The sequence below is a fragment of the Carcharhinus amblyrhynchos genome, chromosome 34, assembly GCF_965287045.1.
Source record: "Carcharhinus amblyrhynchos chromosome 34, sCarAmb.v2.hapA, whole genome shotgun sequence".
NCBI classification, from domain to species: domain Eukaryota; kingdom Metazoa; phylum Chordata; class Chondrichthyes; order Carcharhiniformes; family Carcharhinidae; genus Carcharhinus; species Carcharhinus amblyrhynchos.
The window spans coordinates 8,185,972-8,207,264 of NC_137357.1; the positions used below are offsets into that span (position 1 = coordinate 8,185,972).

A 21,293-nucleotide genomic window follows, 5' to 3' on the forward strand; every position below is an offset into this window, starting at 1 on the left:
ACCACTAGGCTTGTCCCAAATGCCCAGGTTTGGCCCATATCCCTCTATACCCAAGAAACTGTCTAGATGCTTTTTAAAAGACAAAATTGTACCCGCCTCTACTACTACTTCTGGCAGCTCATTCCAGACACTCCTCACTCTCTGGGTGAAAAAAATTACCCCTCTGGACTCTTGTATCACTCCCCCCTCACCTTAAACCTATGCCCTCTAGTTTTAGACTCCCCCACCTTTGGGAAAAGATGTTGATTATCTAGCTGATTTACGTCCCTCATTATTTTGTAGATCTCTGTAAGATCACCCTTAAGTCTCCTACCCTCCAGGGAAAGAGTTCTAGTCTATCCAGCCTCTCCTTATAACTCAAACCATCCCAGTAAATCTTTGACGAGGTCATCCCATTCTTTCTTCAAGAACAACACTAAAAGACTCCAGGGAGAGCCAGCAATCGAGGACATGTCTGAAATTTGGCAGGATAGGAGCGCGGGGGGTGGGGAAGGGAGTAAAGTGGGGGGCAGGGTTGGGGGTTGGGGAGAACAGGGTGAGGGAAGGGACATTTCCTTCCGGATCTGAGACCGCAGGCCACGATTCACATGTTAGTGGGTGGATGGGAATAGAATTGACTCAGATTGAGACTTATGATGAGTGAAGGTATCAGAGAACACAGCATAGTGGCACAGCAGTTCGCACTGCTGCCTCACAGCGACAGGGGCCCGGGTTCGGTTCCCAACTTGGGTAACTGTGCAAATTCTGCACGTTCTCTCTGTGCCTGCGTGGGTGTCCTCCGGGTGCTCCAGTTTCCTCCCACAGTCTGAAAAATGTGCTGGTTAGGTGCTAAATTTTCCCTCAGTGCACCCAAACAGGTGCTGGAATGTGGCAACTAGGGGCTGTTCACAGTAACTTCATTGCAGTGTTAATGTAAGCCTTCTTGTGACACTATAAATAAACTTCAACTTAAAGACAGATAAATGGAGTTGAGGTAGAAATTAGGCAAGATGTAATTGAATGGGGAACAGACTTGAGGGGCTGAATGGCCCCCTTTTGCTATGAATGCGGAATAATTGAATTGTTACTGATGGATGTTTCACTAGCAGCCTGATTAAAGTTGCAGATGGGCTTCAGTGAGTTCTTTTGTTTTGATATGTTGGCAATTTAGGATCTTTGTAGAGTTAAGTGTAAAATATTCTCTGGTCAGGCCCAGGGAGTGGCAACAGTTAACAGATTAGCATTTGCAATGCCGAGATTTATTTGTACCTTGAATTCCGACTGGAAACAATGTGCCTTTAGTTCCTCGCGACTGTCTATGCTTTCAGAATTTGGCACTGAGTATGCAGCAATCCCAACGTCCTTTAGACACAATCAGCGGAAACTGACCTGGAAGCTGGTTTCGACTCCTGCCTGACCCCGGTAGGCAGTCGAGTCGCAAGTGGCGTGCGGCTGCGACTGAGATCAGGCAGAGTGTCAGAACTATTGCTCAGCAACACAGTTCTTGTGACAATATTGGAGACAAGTGGGGAAAAAAAAACCCCTCGAAGTGAAGTAGCTGATGGGCCAAGATTGGCTACTGTGGAATTTCTTTTCCAGCAATCCAGTTCTGAGTGCAGACGTGAGCCAGTGGTGCAGTTTTGAGCGTAGGACCTTATTATTGTTCAATGTAGGGAGGAGAAAAAGGGTGTAATATAAAGCCTGGCACACCGTAAGTTCATTCAGTGAAGGAGCAGAATTAGGCCATTTGGCCCATCGAGTCCACACCAACATTTGATCACGGCTGATATGCTCCTTATCCCCATTTTCCTGCCTTCTCCCCATAATCCTTCAACCCATTAAAAATCTGTCTAACTCCTCCTTCAATTTACTCACCGTCCCAGCATCCACCGCACTTTGGGGTAGTGAATTCCACACATTCAAAACTTCAGGAGAAGTAGTTTCTCCCCAACTCTGTTTTAAATTTGCTACCCCTTATCCTAAGACTATAACCTCTCATCCTAGAATGCCACACAAGAGGAAACATCCGCTCCATGTCTATTGTATTCAGACCTTTTATCATCTTGTACACCTCAATTTGATCTCCTCTCATTCTTCTAAATTCCAGAGGGTATTGGCCTAAACTGTTCAATCTCTCTTCATATAACAAAGCCCTCATCTCTGGAATCAACCTAGTGATTCCTCCGAACTGCCTCCAATGCCATTACGTATTTCCTCAGATACAGGGACCAAAACCATGCACAATACTCCAGGTGCGGCCTCACCAGTGCCTTGTATAGTTGCAACAATACTTCCTTACCTTTATATTCTATTCCTTCAGCTATATATGCCAACATTCCATTTGCTTTCTTTATTATCTGCTGTACCTTCATGCCAGTTCTCTGTGACTCATGAACAAGAACACCCAGATCCCTCTGCACCGGAGCACCTCGAAGTCTGTCCCCACTTAAATAATAAGTCACCTTCCCATTTTTACAACTAAAATGTACGACCTGACACTTATCCATTTTTAACTCCATCTGCCACCTTTTGGCCCACTCTCCTAACTTACCTATATCCATTTGTAGGCTTCTTATTTCCTCATTACAATTTACTCTCCCGTCTATTTTTGTGCCATCTGCAAATTTGGCTATAGATCTTTCTATGGCTGTATCCAAGTCATTAATATAGATTGTAAATAGCTGGGGCCCAAGGGCCAAACCCTGTGACACCCCAATAGTTACCTCTTTGCCATCCAGAAAAAAATCCTATTTATGCCGACTCTCTGTCTTCTGTCCATCAGCCAGTCACCTATCCAAGCTAATAAGTTACTCCCCAGTCCCATGCGATCTAACATTGTGAATTAACCACGGGCAGGACTTTGCGGTCAAGCTCACTCCAAGGCCAGAAACTCCCTCCCAATGTCAACAGACCTTTGCATGATCTGTGTCCCACCCGCTATGATTCCCGTGGCAGGTGGGACAGGAAAATTCTGCCCCATATTTCCAGACTTGACTTACGGATGACACAATAACCAATCATCGCTACACTGAGGGTCAAAACCTGTCAAGGCAATTCAGGAAACTGACATGGCTTTTCATAGAAACTAGAAGCAGGAACAGGCAGTCGGCACTTTGCACCTGCTCCACCATTCATTTTGATCATGGCTGATCATCGAATTCGATATCCTGACCTTCCCTTCCCCACATATCCCTCAATCCCTTTAGCCCCAAGAGTTACATCTAATTTCTTCTTGAAATCACACAATGTTTTGGCCTCAACTACATTCAGTGGTAGTGAATTCCACACATTCACCACCCTCTGGATGAAGAAATTTCTCCTCCCCTCAGTTCTAAAAGGTTTACCCCTTATCCTCAAACTATGACCCCGAGTTCTGGACTCCCCCCACCATCAGGAACATTCTTTCTGAATCTACGCTGTCTAATCCTGTTAGAATTTTATAAGTTTTTTATGAGATCCCCTCTCACTCTACTAAACTCCAGTGAATATAATCCTAACCAGCTTGGTCTGTCCTCATGTGACTGACCCGCTATCCCAGGAATCAGTCTGGTAAACCTTCGCTGTGCTCCCTCTGTAGCAAGGACATCCTTCCTCAGATAAGGACACTAAAACTGCACACAATACTCCAGGTCTGGCCTCACCAAGGTCCTGTAAGCTGCAGCAAAACATCCCTATCCCGATTCAACAAATGTAATTCCTTCTCAGTGAAAGCTGCCTTCTGATGAATATGGAAACCATGATGTGGATGTGCCGGCGTTGGACTGGGGTAAACACAGTAAAAAGTCTGACAACACCAGGTTTTAGTCCAACCGATTTAATTGATAGTAAACTCACAAGCTTTCGAGGGGACTCCCTCTTCGTCAGGTGAATGGAGAGTTCTCTCAATCCAGTTCTCTCCATACTCTGCATTCACCTGACGAAGAGGGAGTCCCCTCGAAAGCTTGTGAGTTTACTATCAAATAAGTCGGTTGGACTAAAACCTGGTGTTGTCAGACTTTTCACTGAATATGGAAACAACAGAGTTGTCCCAAATAGTCTTCCTTGATTCAGTTCCATGGGCAATTGCCCGGGATCTCAGGCAAAAGCCAGCTTCCCAAGCACATTGACTCCACAGTACGAGAAGTCCGATCCTGATTTGGACCTGACTCTGTGTGTGTGTGTGTGTGTGTGTGTGTGTGTGTGTGTGTGTGTGTGTGTGTGTGTGTGTGTGTGTGCGCCCTTGTGGAGTCAGTGGATTGGCCTGGGGAGTTACGGAACCCGCCTGGTTTTCCCTCTCCTCTAGGTGCTGAAATAACTTGTGCCCAGCCTGCTGCCACCCAGGATGATTTCAGTTAATTCAACAATAAATGAGATGAAATGTAGACCCTGACGTTTTGAGCTCACCATTGAGTGAGCAATGAAAATTTTTGAGTCAATATTCAATCCAGAGCTTCCTCCCAACCCTTCACCTCTGCTTTGTGAATCTACAGTTCTTTAGATAACGGTCTTTCAGCACAGCCCAGTGTACTGGGTTATCTGGAAGTAGTGCTTCTTATTCACCTGATCTCCACTGTCAAGATATCTTCTGTGAGTTAAGGAGTAATATTGATCAGCAGTCATGTACACCCCAGCAGTCATTAAAACTCAGAATCAATGAAACAACTAGATTACCCTAACGCAGGTGACAATTTGAGAATTTACTCCATTGTGATCATTTAACATGAGATAGAGATCTCCACAATGAGAATGAACTGAAAATCCAAAGATTAAAAACAGTGCGGTAACTTCCAATTTAAATGTGTTAAATATTCTGTAGCCAACGTCAAACAATGATTGGCTTCAGTTTGTTGAAGAAATGCTAACATGAGCAAAAAAGCAATTTAAATGGTTTGAAACATTTCCACTCACCTGACGAAGGCGCTCCAAATGCTCCTGATAAACCTGTTGGACTTTAACCTGGTGTTGTGAGACTTCTTACTGTCTCCACTTTAAAGCCAGTGTTTGTGGCATCTCTATACCAAATCCCGGATGGTACAGCCCCGCTGTTTCGATGCCAGGTGGCAGTGTTGGCTTTGTTTGTGAAATCTGTTTCTTAAAGTGCTGCATCACAATCCGCAAGGGCTACAGTGCGGTGTGTTACGTAGCCCTGGGCTCTCGGACCAACCTCATCTCACCCATTCTTTCAGAACCTCCAAGTGGAAGTCAATGATTTCCACTGGAACAGCTTTGGCACTGACACTGGAGAAAGTAGCGGGGAGGTGCCGTTAGCAGCAGCCATGCTAAAACAGTCACTACTTTTCTGGGGAAAATGAGAATATGGTGGGGGAAGGCTGGAAGATTTAAAAAAATATATTTGTCAATGTTTTACCTCTGAATCTGTGACCAGGGATAGGGTGGTGGGGTGAGGGGGAGGCACACTGGCACAGTGGTTAGCACTGCTACCTCACAGTGGCGAGGGGCCTGGGTTCGCTTCCCGGTTTGGGTCACTGTCTATGTGGAGTTTGCACATTCTCCCGTGTCTATGTGGGTTTCCTCTGGGTGCTCCAGTTTCCTCTCACAGTCCAAAGATGTGCAGGTTATGTGAATTGGCTATGCCAATTTAACCCTAGTGTCAGGAGATTAGCAGGGTAAAAATGTGGGGTTTTGGAAATAGGGCCCGGTGGGATTGTGGTTGAAGCAGACTCGATGGGCCAAATGGCCTCCTACTGAACTGTACGGATTCTATGACCTGTGGAGGGAAGGGCTGATGACCTCCAATAGTTTTGAATAAGGATGGGTGCCCAATAAATATTGTCATGACCCTTTGGAGGAGAGGAACATGACATCACTGGAGAGGAAGTGTGTCATGGAATCCAGGTTTAGTTTCACTTTTGTTTTCAAGCAGACCACACACACACACACACACACGCACACACACACACAGACATGCACACCACACACACACGCTCACACACACACACTCTGACACACAATCTCAAACACACACACACACACATTCGTAATTGGTACCTTTATATCATTATAAAAACTCAACTGCAGTTGGGTCCTTGAAGTTGTCGTGCCTGGACAAAGATGTAAAGATCTTTGGCATTCACATGTCATAATATTGCAGTCTATATTGACAATTGTAAAATGGAATCATTAGGTTGAACAGATTGTAGAATCTGTAATGGCTTCAATCAGGCCATTGTGGTTGGCCTATTGGAGTATGAAGTCCCTGATTAAGGATCCAGTTGGTGGGCCAATCAGGGAGTCTTTGCCTTGTATTTAATTGGGAGTGTCAGTTCCTCTGGCACCCCCTGGAGATAGACTGCTAACTATAACATTCTGTGTACTGCTGTTAGAGTTTATAAATAAATGGATTTTGGTGAAGGGACTTCTGCCTTTGAAGACTTATAAGAGAATCTTAAAATCCCTACAATGCAGAAGCAGGCCATTTGGCCCACTGAGTCTGCACAGACTCTCCAACAGACCATCCCACCCAGACCCTTCCTATAACCCTATGTATTTACTCCACTGATTCCTCCTAACTTAAACATCCCAGGACACTAAGGGACGATTGAGCATGGCCAATCAACCTAACCCGCACACCTTTGCACTTTGGGAGGAAACCGGAGCATCCAAAGGAAACCCATGTGGACACGGGGAGAACGTACAAACTCCACACAGAGTCACTCAAGGGCAGGATTGAACCCAGATTCTTGGCGCTGCGAGGCAGCAGTTCAAACCACTGTGCCATCTTGTCGCCCAAATCTGTTGGGATAAATTTAAGGTTGTCAATTTTTTAGTATTTTCCAGGTTACGGTTAATGTCTGGTTAAGGTCTGTGAGCAACCAGAAGATCATCATGGGAAATAGGAACATTAAAAATTGTGATATTTTTAATTTATTTGAACGCTTTATTGATGAAAATGTATTGGAGATGGGTGGGTGGTTGTAGATGAATTATTATGCAACGAAACTGACTCCCCTGGTTAAGCTATGACACCTCAAGAGTAAAATGTAAATGACGTACTGGTAATATTGGCAGTGTCTACAGGCGTCAGTATTCTGTCACTTCCTTCATCCGTATCGGATCGCTCTTGCCTCTTGGGATACCATTCCCCGTCGGTGGTTTTATCCCGGCTTGCCGAGATTTTCCTTCGCCGTCTCTTTCTCCTGTAGCCTTGGGGTGCAGGGATGCCAATGTAGATGGCATTTTGATCTGGACAGAAGAGAGATACTTATAATATTCTTAAACTCGGTTAATTTCTGTGGTAAGATTCAATTCTCTGGTCAGGAACAGATAGCTGTTCACTTTTGCACACACACCTTCTTCTTTTTGCCTTATTTGGCAAGATTCAGTCCAGTCGATACTTTTTAACTTAAGGAAGTATGTAGAAATGGAGGCCATTCAGCCCTTGGAACCTATTCTACCATTGAATTAATTCAGTGATGATCAGTATCTTACCTGCACATTCCACTCATCTCAGTTTCATAGACCTTTAATACCTTTACCACTTTAGACAGCACAACACACCCAAGGGCGGTACAGTGACATAGAGGTTAGCACTTTGCCTCTCAGAGCCAGGGAACTGTGTTTGATTCCCAGCCTCGGGTCTCTGTCTGTGTGGAGTTTGTATGTTCTTCCCATGTCTGGGTGGTTTCCTCCCACAGTTCAAAGATGTGCGGGTTGGGTTGATTGGCCATGCTAAATTGACTCAAGTTTCAGGGGGATTAGCAGGGTAAATATGTAGGGTTACAGGCATAGAGTGGAATTGTTGATGTGGGCTCGATGGGCTGAATGGCCTCCTTCGATATTGGAGAGATTCTATGATTCTACATCCCTTTGTTCTAGACTCGTCACAAGAAAGATAGGTTTTCTTTTCCTTTGATTTCAGATCCTTCCAATATCTTAAATACTTCAAACTGATTAATCTTCTCCACTCAAGGGAATACAATTGGTCCAAGCAACCGGTCCTCATATCTAACCTCAGGACCATTCTGGAGAATCTTTACAAGTAATAGTACCACAGGGACCAACCTCATGAACAGAATTTCATGCTGCGATATGTAGGCGTTTTAAGAAGGAGCGGGATGGATTTCTGATTCTCAAAAGGATTTAAAATGATGAATTACTGAATGACGCAGCAAAAAGTGGCCATTCAGCCCATTCAGCTGGGTTGGCTCTTTGAGAGAGGCACCCCATTCGTCCCTATCCCTTCTCTTTTCTCATCATCATTTCGTTCACTCCTTCAAGCTGATATTTTATGACTGCAAAATGGAATAGTGACGTGATGGTGCTGATGACTTCTGCTGATGATCTTGCTGCAGTTTGTTTTAATCCCTTCATGGGATGTGGGTGTCGCTGGCTGGCCAGCATTTATTACCCATCCCTAGTTGCCCCTTGAGAAGGTGGTGGTGAGCTGCCTTCTTGAATCGCTGCAGTCCATGTGTTGTGGGCTGACCCACAATTCTGACCCAGTGACTGGGAAGGAACGGCCAATATATTTCCAAGTCAGGATGGTGAGTGGTTTGGAGGGCAGCTTGCAGGTAGCAGTGTTCCCATGTATCTGCTGCCCTTGTCCTTCTACACAGAACTGATCATGATTTTTTTTGCCTAAGGATCTTTGGTGAATTGCTGCAGTGCATCTTGTAGATAGTACATACTGCTGCTACTGAGAGTCAGTAGTGGAGGGAGTGAATGTTATACATACAGATGCTGAGTATTTGACTGTTAAGCTGAATCTCATGTACCATCCCGTCCCCCACCCCCACCTCCCGCCATAGACTCGCCATTGAAAAGAATGATCCAGATTAATTCCTCTTGCTTTCACTGGTTCCAAGGAACTGATAGACCTCAGATGAAGTGGGGAAGAGGGAATTCCCATTGGAGGAATCCTATGCGCTCCCAGCCCTCTGCAATCATGGGCAGAAACTTAACCCTCCCCCCCATCGAAACTGGCTCCAGCATCAGCTCCCTGTGAAAACAGACCATTGCCAATTCTTGGTTTGAGGTTCGGGTCCCAGGGAAACTGTGCAGGTCTTTGTAACTTTGCAGTCCTTTTGTTGAGTGTTGGTGGGAGTGTGACAGAAGCTGTGAGGGTGTCAGACTAATCATAGAATCCTAGAATCCCTACAGTACAGAAGGAGGCCACTTGGCCCATCAAGTCTGTACCGACCATAATCCCAACCAGGCCCTATTCCTGTAACTCTTTGCCTTTAACCTGCCAATCCCCCTGACACTAGGGTCAATTTTAGCACGGCCAATCAACTTAACCTGCACATCTTTGGAGTGTGGGAGGAAACCGGGGGACCCGGAGGAAACCCACGCAGGCATGGAGAGAATGTGCAAAACTCCACACAGACAGAGACACAAGGCAGGACGTGAACCTGGGTCCCTGGCGCTGTGAGGCAGCAGTGCTAACCACTGTGCCACCGTAATTGTGTTTGCACACAGACTCTAACTGGGTGTCAGTCAAGAGTTTTGACCAAGGGATTTTTCTCCTCTACCTAACTCTCTCTCTCTCTCAAATTTTTCCACAACCTGGTGGTCCATAGGTCAGATCTTTGTGTGCTTCTGTAGCTATTTAGTTCCGGAACAGGTCACTAGTCTGTCACCAGGAGCCTTTAGCTTGAGGGGCATTACACCGCATCAAGCGTAGCTCCACCTAACTCAGGGCCACTCCAATCAGCAACATTACAACAGCGAACATAATATCACTGAGAAATGCTCCATGTTATCGGGACTCACTGATACACCGGGTTTTTCTGCTTTTATTCACATTTTATCTGCATTTACTTACCCTCCTCCTCTTCATCATCATATCTCTTTCTCGAGTGCCCCGTTCCCCGTTCATGGTCCATTCTGAATGCAAACAAAGACAAGACTGAGAAATTGGATGAATCTGCTGCATATTTTGATGGCAGCTACAATCATCACTGATTCAGGGTAAGGACAAAGACTCTTTCTAATACAGACAAGGTGTGTTGAAATGTCCAGGGGAACATATCTCTCACAGTTGGGCTCCAGCATGAAATTATTTGTGTTGCCACAATTTGAACTCATAGAATCATGGAATCCCTACGGTGCAAAGAGAGGCTATTTGGCCCATCAAGTGTGCACTGACAACAATCCCACCCAGGCCCTATCCCCTTAACCCCACACATTTACCCTGCTAATCCCCCTGACACTAAGGGGAGATTTAACATGTCCAATTAACCTTACCTGCATGTAGAATCATAGAATCCCTACTGTACAGAAAGAGGACATTTGGCCCATCAAGCCTGCACTCACAGTCCTCAGGATTCTAAAAGTGATAGCTGAGGAGATTGTGGAGATGTTGGTGGTGATCTTTCAGGAATCACTGGAGGCAGGGAGGGTCCCACAGGACTGGAAAGCAGCTAATGTAACACTGCTGTTTAAGAAGGGAGGGAGGCAGCAGACAGGAAATTATCAGCCAGTTAGCCTGACTTCGGTCGTTGGCAAGATTTTAGAATCCATTATTAAAGATGAGATCACGGCATACTTGGAAGTGCATAATAAAGTAGGACTGAGTCAGCACGGCTTTGTCAAGGAGAGGTCATGTCTGACAAACCTGTCAGAGTTATTATTATTATTCCTGTAAGCTCTTTCTGATTTTGGTATCCTTTGTTAGATAGATGGAAAGTTCTTTTAAGGCAGGGAGCTGCTCTTTCCCTCTCTAGGTGTTGAGAGGTGGCAGCTCTTCAGTTGACCTGCCAGCAGGCAGTTGAGTTCCTCTTTATAACTTTGATCTCCTATCAATTTTCTTCCACCAGGATTGGTCTGACGTTGTCAGCAACAGAAAATTCAAATTTGATCGGTTCCTGATAGCTAAGTGTCTTCTTTAAACTGATAGGCTATCAAAATTCAAAAACCTGCAAAGTCTGCGAACAAGGCAACACTGATGCTTGGCCCTTGTTACAAATGTTGCAATCTGTGTACCCTGTAGACACCTGCATTTTAATCATCCAACACAAAACCAGCTTGAAAAGAGACCACATTTCACAAATACAATAGTTACTTGGCTATTGAAACCTGTAATTGAAATCATCACCTTCTACATGTCATGTAGAAGTCAGTGATGTGAACTCACTACTTGAAGTAATTAATGGATTAAATAGATTTCATAGAATATACAGTGCAGACACATTCACACCAGCAGTCCTGCTCTACTCAAAACTCTTACCATCCTTCCATATCGAACTCTCAGTTTCTCTCTCTATTATTTGCCTCAGTTACTCCCTTTGGTAGTGAGTTCCAGTTAGCAGGGTAGATGTTGGGAGGGTATTTCTTCTGGTGGAACATTGGCCCCGTTTCAGATAAGGATTCAGCCACTTATGATGGAGATACAAAATGTCTTCACTCAGTACAGGAATGAGATAGAGAATCTGGTGAACTGGTGCGGCAATAATAATCTCTCCCTCAATGTCAACAAAATGAAGGACACAGTCATCAACTTCAGGAAGCATAAAGGAGAATGTGCCTCTGTCTGCATCAAAGGGGATGAAGTAGAAAGGGTTGGGAGCTTCAAGTTTTTCGGTGTCCAGATCATCAACAACCTGTCCTGGCCCCTCCATGCTGACACTATAGTTAAGAAAGCCCACCAACGCCTCTACTTTCTCAGAAGACAAAGGAAATTTGGCAAGTCAGCTACGACTCTCACCAACTTTTACAGATGCACCACAGAAAGCATTCTTTCCGGTTGTATCACAGCTTGGTCTGGCTCCTGCTCTGCCCAAGACCGCAAAGAACTACATAAAGCTGTGAATGTAGCCCAATCCATCACACAAACCTGACTCCCATATTGACTCTGTCTACACTTCCTGCTGCCTTGGCAAAGCAGCCAGCATAATTAAAGACCCCACGCACCCTGGACATTCTCTCTTCCGCCTTCCTTCGGGAAAAAGATACAAAAGTTTGAGGTCACATACCAACTGAGTCAGGAACAGTTTCTTCCCTGCTGCTGTCAGGCTTTTGAATGGAGTTGATATTTTTCTGCACCCTAGCTATGACTGTACCACTACATTCTGCACCCTCTCCTTTACTTCTCTATGGACGGTATGCTTTCTTGCGCAAGAGACAATACTTTTTACTGTATACGAATACATGTGACAATAATAAATCAAATCAAATCAAAATCAAATCAGGTTGTGAATCTTTGGAATGCTCTACTTCAGAGAGATTAAGGATGTTGGGAGTGTTTGAGGCAGAGACTAATAGATTATTGGAATTTTGGAAAATTAAGCAATCTGGGTGCAATGCAGGCAGAGGCAGGTTTACACTTTGTGTGACCTTGTGCTCAGCCTCATTTCTGAGACCCCTCAACCCCTGAACTCATGCCCCTCCACCGCACTCTCACCCAACAGAACTAAAAGGCGCAAGCCGCAAAAATACACAAATTGATCACTGCTTTAACTCTTAGAAACAAACCTGTACGAATAATGACTGATTGAATCCAAGCTTATCTTTGGCAGAATGACAATAAAGATGGTCGATATTGTGTGTCTGGAGGCGAGTAAACATAGCATTTACTAATGAGCAACATGATGGAAAAATCAGCTGATAACGTCACTGCAGCACAGGCCAGTGCAGGGCAGAAAGAGCCAGTCCGGTGCTCATTCTCCAAATGGGTAGCATGGTGGTTTGATTCCCAGCTCATGTCACTGTCTGTGTGGAGTTTGTTTGTACATTCTTCCCGTGTCTGTGTGGGTTTCCTCCGGGTGCTCCGGTTTCCTCCCACACTCCAAAGATGTGCAGGTTAGGTTGATTGGCCATGATAAATTGTCCCTTAGTGTCCTGAGATGCATAAGTTAGAGGGATTAGTGGGTAAAATATGTAGGGATATGAAGGTAGAGCCTGGGTGGGATTGTGGTCGGTGCAGATTCGATGGGCTGAATGGTCTCTTTCTGCACAGTAGGGTTCTATGATTCTATGATGTGCAGGTAGGTTGATTGGCCATGATAAATTGCCGCTTAGTGTCGGGGGGACTAGGAGGCTAAATATGTGGGGTTATGGGGATAGGACCTGGGTGGGATTGTTGTTGGTGCAGACTCGATGGGCCAAAAGGCCACCTTCTGCACCGTAGATTCTATGATAACAAGATGCATACCCTGCCATTCAGTTTCAGATGTTAACTTCCTTGCTTCCTCTGGTGTAATCAAAGGAGTTATTGCTGTAAAATTGTGTGGCCAGTGAATCCAAGTCCAACGTCAGTGGCTCTGGCTGCAGGGTTCCATTCTTTGTCCTGAAGGGACTTTCTGAAGGCCAGTTTTGAGAGTGATGGTGGATAGAATGACCAGCATGATACCAGCATTATGTCAGAGCAGTAATGATCCATTTTGAAAACAGAATTTCAAAATGAGAATTTTGAAAATAGAATACACTTTCTGAACTTGTCAAATGTTCCTGACTTATTGTACTTTGCAAATAATATTAACCCTTTTTAATAAATGAAAAGAACCATTATCAGAAGCATTTGTGACAGGTATTGTTAAAAATACTTTCATAATGGTTTCCACATTTGGAAAGGTTGCCTACAAACTATCACATATGAGTCTGTACAAATTAGCTGGTGATTTTGAAGCACAGAGCTCATCATTATTGATGAAGTGAATGAGTTGTTTCATTTTATCTTCAGAAAGATTGATTGATGTCCTCCCAGGAGTATTCACTTAACTTCTTGCTACAATGGTATTTAACATTCTTATCCCAATAGCCGTCAAAAAACATGTAAAATAAATCAACAGTTTTCTTCAGAGATTCACTTCTACTCTGCAACTGCACCATACTGTGTCACAATCAACACTGACAGCTTCAAGCACACAAAGTGGCAACGATTCATGGGAAGCCAGGGGACTGGGAAGACTTTAAAACCAATTTGGAGGAAGGAACTGAAGGCACTGTTTACAGATGATATGTAGAGGGACAGGTGGTATTGAGGAAGCAGGGGGGCTGCAGAAGGACTTTGACATATTAGGAGAGTGAGCAAAGGAAAGGCAGATGGAATACAATGCAGAAAAGTGTGAGGTTATGCACTTTGGAAGGAGGAATGGAGGCAGAGATTATTTTCTCAATGGGGAAATGCTTGGGAAATCAGAAACACAAAGGGACTTGGGAGTCATTGTTCAAGATTCTCTTAAGGTTAATGTACAGGTTCAGTCCACAGTCAGGAAGGCAAATACAATGTTAGGACTAGAATAAAAGAGCAAGGATGTACTTGTATATGGCTGTATAAGGCTCTGGTCAGACGCCATTTGGAGTATTGCGAGCAGTTTTAGGCCTCGTATCTAAGGAAGGATGTGCCGGCCTTGGAAAGGGTCCAAAGGACATCCACAAGAATGATCCCTGGAATGAAGAGCTTGTCGTATGAGGAATGGTTGAGGGCTCTGGGTCTGTACTCGTTGGAGTTTAGAAGGATGAAGGGATCTTATTGAAACTTACAGGATACTGCAAGGCCTGGATTTAGTGGAAGTAGAAGGGATGTTTCCACCAGAAGGGCACAACCTCAGGCTAAAGGGACAATCGTTAAAACAGAGATGAGGTGAATTTGTGGAACTCTTTGCTGCAGAAGGCTGTGGAGGCCGGGTCATTGAGTGTCTTCAAGACAGAGATAGATAAGTTCTTGATTAATAAGGGGGCCAGCAGTAATGGGGAAAATGAGGATGAGAAAAATATCAGCCATGATTAAATAGCTCAGGTAAACTCCACCCTGGCTGAGGTCAGTTCACTCAGCCCAGGGCCAGAACCTGTTTTGGGATGTTATGGTCTATGTGACTTTGTAACAAACCAGGTCATGTCATTACCCTCTAGACCACAGTCCCACAGCACAGGAGCAGTCTTGAGATATTGAACTCTCTTCCTGGAGAACATCCATGCATAATGACCACTGTAACACCAGGCAAACAGGAAAGTTAAACATTGCACTGTTTCTTAGTCCTTTTCAACAGCAGTGCTTAAAGTTTTGATTTCAATAGGGAGGCTTATCTTCCTAAGTTGTACCTGATAGTCATTGAATCCAGCATGCAAAGAGGTTATTTATCCATCCAGTCCTGACCTGGCTTTTTGACAGAGCTGTTCAGCTAATTCCAGTCTCCCAATCTTTTCCCACAGTTCTGGATGTTTCCCCTTTAAGTATGTATCCAAATTCCTTTTGAAAATGCTCATTGAATCTGCTTCCACCATCCTTTCAGGTTCTGCATGCTCAACCTGTTGCATGTTCTCCCTGTGTCTGCGTGGGTTTCCTCTGTGTGCTCCAATTTCCTTCCAACCTCCAAAGATGTGCAGGTTAGGTGGATTTGCCATGCTGAATTGCCCCTTAGTATCAGGGGGGCTAGCTAGGGTAAATGGAGTCATGGGATAGGACCTGGGTGGAATTGTTGTCTTTGATTTGATTTGATTTATTATTGTTGCATGGATTAACATACAGTGAAAAGTATTGTTTCTTGTGCACTATACAAAGCATACCGTTCATAGAGAAGGAAAGGAGAGAGTGCAGGATGTAGTGTTACAGTCACAGCTAGGGTGTAGAGAAAGATCAACTTAATGCAAGGTAAGCAGGGAAGGAGCTGTTCTTGAGTTGGTTGGTAAGTGACCTCAGACTTTTGTATTTCTTTTCTGATGGAATAAGGTAGAAGACAGAATGTCCGCAATGGCAGATTAACCATTAGGCTGAGTAGGCTTAAACCTAGGGGCCCGGAAGGGAGGGGGGCCCAAGAGCAAAAGAAAAATTGGTTTAACTCTTTTAAGGGTGAATATATTTTCATAACTAGTCTCCATGGGTGAACTAATGTAACAAATACCTATAAATAGAGGAACTTCACCCCGGGACTTGTACTGCATGCGAATAAATATGAAATAAATGCAACAAAGAGTTTATTGTCATGCTATAACATATATACATACCTATTTTAGTGCATACTTAGTTACACATCTTACTTCTTTCAACATTCACCCTTATATAGTGTTCGTCCCACACCACAGCATGATGACAGTCACCACTGCCTCCAGTGCTATCAGTGTACCATCAAATTCACCATCATCATCTGATAATTCACCAATATCAACATCAAAATCCTCGCCATCTAAATCGACACTCATCATCACTGCATAATCCAGCATCAAAACTGTTCAGTGCATTTACCGCCCGTGAAAACATCAGAACAGACCTCTGTTTGGGTGCCGCCATTGTTGTTTACAAAGCGACAAATGACTCGCTGTCACCACTCACCAGCCAGAGTAAACCAAAAAACACTGAAGCTTCTTAAAATACAAATGTAAATAAAGCTGGAAAATCTCAGCTGGTCTGGCAGCATTTGTGTAGAAATGTTTCAGGTTTGTGATCTTTCGTCAGAAGCCCAGTATCTGGAATATTTTATCTGCTCCTGTCCTCCTCACTGTTTACTACATTGCTGAGTTTTATGTCATCTTCAAGCTTTGAAATTCTCTCCTGCATACCCAAGTCATTAATATATATCAAAACATGCAGGAGTTGGAGAAGGAACAGGAACGCTCCCCTCTGAAAATTAACTGGTCACCAGTACTATGGCCTTTCCATCTCTGAGCCAACGGGGTGGCATGGTGGCTCAGTGGTTAGCACTGCTGTCTCACGGCACCACAGACCTGGATTCCATTCCCAACTTGGGTCACTGTGTGTGTGTGGAGCTTGCGCTGTGTGGGTTTCTTCCGAGTGCTCTGGTTTCCTCCCACAATCTGAAAAACGTGCTGGTTAGGTGCTAAATTCGCCCTCAGTGTACCCGAATATGCACTGGAGTGTGGCAACTAGGGGATTTTCACAGTAACTTCATTGCAGTGTTAATACAAGCCTACCTGTGACTCTAATAAATAAACTTTCAAATCTCATATCCATAGAGCCACTGTCCCTTTAATTCCATTCTCGCTATCAGTTCAATTGTGCGATTTTTCTTTTTTGGCCAAAATGTCTTTGACAAATCATGTACAAAACTTCAATCTCAACAAACCTAAAGAGTTCAATCATGTTACACAAATGTAATTTGCGCTGTATAATATATTTTGCTGGATTGTATTTATTATTCTATATTTTGCCAAGTGCTGATTAATTTTCCCCCTTGTGCCAACGTGACTCTGGTCTGTAATTGCGGGTTTTACTCATTTTCCCATCAGGATAAACCATTTGCAATAAGAATCATTTCTCATAGGGTGGTGCAGTGGTTAGCACTGCTGCCTCACAATGCTGCGGATATAGGGTTTGATTCCAGCCTGGGTAAGATGTTCTCTTGGAGAGGGGATCTATGCTTTTTGGAGAGGGTAAATTTCAACAGACACAGTTCTATTGTAATGCATTTGCTGTGCATCTAAATTTAATTCCATCAGGTTGCACCTTACTAGGCTGTGCTATAATTCAATGTTACCAGGATGTTGCCTGGTATGGAGGGCATTAACTATGAGGAGAAACTTGGTTTGCTCTCACTGGAATGACAGAGGTTGAGGGGCAACCCGATAGAAATCTACAAGAGGGGCATGGACAGAGTGGATAGTCAGAAGCTTTTTTCCAGGGTGAAAGAGTCAATTACCAGGGGGCACAGGTTTAAGGTGCGAGCGGCAAGGTTTGAAGGAGATGTAGGAGGCAAGTTTTTTTACACAGAGAGTAGTGGGTGCCTGGAATTCTCTGCCGTGGGAGGTAGTGGGATAAGAGAGGGGATTAAGGGTTATGGGGAGAGGGCGGGAAAGTGGAACTGAGCCACAACAGATCAGCCATGATCTTATTGAATGGCGGGGCAGGCTCGAAGGGCTAGATGGCCTACTCCTGCTCCTATTTCTTATGTTCTTATGTTCTTATGTTCTAGATACAATACTGACTTTTAAGGGGTGTCTTGACAAATACATAAATAGGTTAGGGATAGAGGGACATGGTCCCTGGAAGGGTAGGGGGTTTTAGTTCAGGCAGGCAGCATGGTCAGTGCAGGCTTGGAGGGCTGAAGGGCCTGTTCCTGTGCTGTAATTTTCTTTGTTCTTTGTTGCTCAAGTGGAGAGATTCATTAACCTTCCCATCTTGCCACCAATAAGTTATACTATGCCAGTGGGTAAAGGGTGCCATCAGGTGGAGGGCTAAGTTGTACACATTCAGAATCCATGTATGCGTTGAGTAAACTTGATCTCTGACAGGGTAGCAGTTTTTAAGTTAAACTTGGCCTCGATGTCCCTGGATGAGGGAATAGAAACAGTGGGAAAAGTTTCCATTGTCTGATTTCTATCCTTCCAACCACTGCTGCTGATTATATGTGGGACTAAGCTGGTGCAGCTCCAACAACACTCAGGACAAAGCAGCCCTGCTTGACTGACACCTCATCCACAAACATTCACTCCTACCACCACTGACAAAGAAGGGCAGCCCATGTGTACCATCTCACTGCAGGAACTCACCAAAGCTGCTTCAACAGCACCTTCCAAACCCACACCTACTAGAAGGACAAGGGCAACAGACACATGAAAACACCACTCAGTTCCCCTCCCAGTCACTCACTAACTTGGAAATATATGGGCCGCTCCTTCACTCTCGCGTGGTCAAAATCCTGGAGCTCCCTCCCTAACAGCATTGTGGGTGTACCTACACCACAGGCAGTGCAACGGGTTCAAGAGGGCTGTTCACCACCTACTTCTCAAGGGGCAATTAGGGAGGGTCAATAAATGCTGGCTGAACCCGTGACACCAACAACCCATGAGATGATTTTCAGAAAAATTAATGCACCGTCTTTATATCCTGTCAGATTACTGGTTCTAGTCTTGATGACCCAAGAGTAATTTTACCCCCAGTAAAATTAGCCAGAAGGTGATTGTAAGAATTGGACCCACTACATTTGATGACATTATATCAGTGCATCTGCCTCTCTACACAGACGTACCTTGCAAGGTTTTTTTTCACCAGGCCAATGCTAGCCCTTTAAATAGTTTCAAATTGAATAGATTCTAAATGTGGGTGAAAATCGATACTTTCCTTTGGGAGTGTGAGTCACTGTCAAACCTAATTAATTGCCAGAGCAAATCTCTTGCACCGGGCTTCGAGAAATAATTGATTGTAGTCTGTGCATGCACTGTGTGACATGTTAAAATGTCATCTCATTTGTACAAGTGCATTGCGCTGGATGCACTAAGCTCATAGAGTTACGAAAATTGCAAAGTCCCAGCATATTGCCATGGGTTCAATCATTTGTAGAAATGAGTGTACACGTCTTTTAGGATAAAAGAGAAATTTGACGCTCACGCTAAAGCCATCAAGTTTGGTAAAGAAGGCAGTGTGTGTTTGATGCTGAGGTGCTCCAGCTGTCAGTTTGTGCATTTAACTGGCTGTCATTTGGTGGAGACTGACAATTAGAGTTTGAGAGAGATTAACGGTGGAATTTTACTGCCCTGCCAGCATCGGGAAGCAGAAGGGGCAAGGGGTGGACAATGGGAAGGCCTGTTGACCTTGGGTGGGATTTTACGGTTTCGGGACGAGGGAGGCTGTAGAGTCCCACCCTACAATGCCAACTCCTGAATGTCACACCTTTAAATCAGGCTGCATGCAATCTTGTTTTGTTAAAAAATTCACCACTTCATCGTGGACCACGAGAAGGAATCTTTTGTCGATGATGATCCAAAAAAACTAACATAGCTCCTGCTCCAAGAATAGTGAATTTCTGGGAATGATAAAAACTCATGATAATCGGGACACAGTTTCCAGGGGACATCTGCTTTCTGTATTGAGAGAGAGAAAAACAGATCAATGTGTGCCATGGAGAGGATTATTTACATGAATTCACTGTGGCTGACAGATTTCTAATCCATAATGTATTGTGTGAGGGATTGTTCTGTTGGTGGTTTTGTACATCACAGCGGACAATGTGGTGTGTGAGAACCGGTACATTTCCTGCACTAAAAGGATTGTTCATACTAATAACTTGCCCTGATTTTGCAGTGTCTAAAACTCTGCACGCCAATACTAAGCAGAAGTTTCAGCAGGTCGATTCTAACATTTCCAACAATTTGAGCTGATATTTTACCCAATCTGGAAATTTTCTGTTCCTTGCTAACGACAAATCATCTGCTCATGTGTTTTGGTGGCTGATTGAAGCACAGGAAGGACTTATAGAACCATTTAATCTTAAAGGGAGGCGATGGCCTAGTGGTATTATCGCTAGACTATTAATCCCTGATGCTCAACAAATGTTCTGGAGAACTGGGTTCAATTCCCACCATGGCAGAGGTTTTAAAAAAAAATCTGGAATTAAACATCTACTGATGACCATGAAACTGTTGTTGATTGTTGGAAAAACCCATCTGGGTCACTAATGTTCTTTCGGGAAGGAAATCTGCTGTCCTTACCCGGTCTGGCCTATATATGACTCCAGAGCCACAGCAATGAGGCTGAGTTCCAATCACCCTAAGGCAACCAGGGATGGGTAATAAATGCTGGCCCAGCCAGTGATGCCCATGCCCCACGAATGATTAAAATAAAATACAGACAGAGGCCATTGGATTATTCGGCTCCGTTGAAACTGCTTCAATTAGTCCCATTCTTTCTACATAGCCTCCCATGTTAATCCCCTCCCAGTACGTGTCTAATTGTCTTTTCACAGTAGCACAGTGGTTAGCACTGCTGCTTCACAGCTCCAATGACCTGGGTTTGATTCCCAGATGGGTCACTGTGCGGAGTCTGCATGTTCGTCCCGTGACTGCGTGGGTTTCCTCTGGGTGCTCCAGTTCCCTCCCATATTCCAAAAGTTATGCTGGTTAGATACATTGGCCATGCTAACTTCTCTCTCAGAGTACCTGAACAGGCACCGGAGTGTGGCGAATAGGGCATTTTCACAGTGACTTCACTGCAGTGTTAACGTAAGCCTACTTGTGACCAATATAGAAACTTACATCATTGGTCATTTTAATTATCACTTCATCCACTTTAGCTGAGTGCTGTGAATGTTTTTGGACAAAGCACACCAATTTTCAATTAGTTTTAATGTAAGCCTACTTGTGACATTAATAAATAAACTTTGACTAATGTGGTTTAAAGCTTGTCTTAAAAAATTAATTCACCATTGCCTTGGAACATTGGTTCACAAACGACTTTAACAGACGGAGTAATTTGTTTAAAACAAATGGGCTAATGTCTGCATTAAAATGGTAGAGCATGAATACCTGAGTTGAGATTTTGTTATTCCACAACTGACTGTTAACCTTGGGCTATTTTTGAGGGGCAGCGGGTGATCGCAGGGTGAGGCAGGTTCAAATCAAATTCAAACAAATGTATTGGAATTCTCTGTAGTCTGGAGCTGATTGTTGGTGCCCATAGAAATCCTACAGTGCAGAAGGAGGCCATT

The 21,293-nt window shown here is 44.2% G+C and overlaps 1 protein-coding gene across 7 annotated transcripts in view; it reads right to left on the reverse strand.

Annotated features, from left to right (window-relative positions):
• The window catches only part of LOC145361396 (electrogenic sodium bicarbonate cotransporter 4-like), a 100,758-nt gene that overhangs the window by 75,788 nt on the left and 3,677 nt on the right, over nucleotides 1-21,293 (reverse strand). For 6 of the 7 annotated variants that reach the window (XM_080217104.1, XM_080217110.1, XM_080217109.1 and 3 more), the window contains exons 2-3: nucleotides 9,743-9,804; nucleotides 6,973-7,161 (exon numbers count right to left, since the gene is read on the reverse strand). In XM_080217104.1, the coding sequence (XP_080073230.1) occupies nucleotides 6,973-7,161; nucleotides 9,743-9,803 (250 nt within the window). In that variant the 5' untranslated portion in view covers nucleotide 9,804. Of the gene's footprint in view, nucleotides 1-6,972; nucleotides 7,162-9,742; nucleotides 9,805-11,891; nucleotides 11,954-21,293 lie in introns of those variants that run through there. The other variant, XM_080217106.1, reaches the window with a different exon arrangement.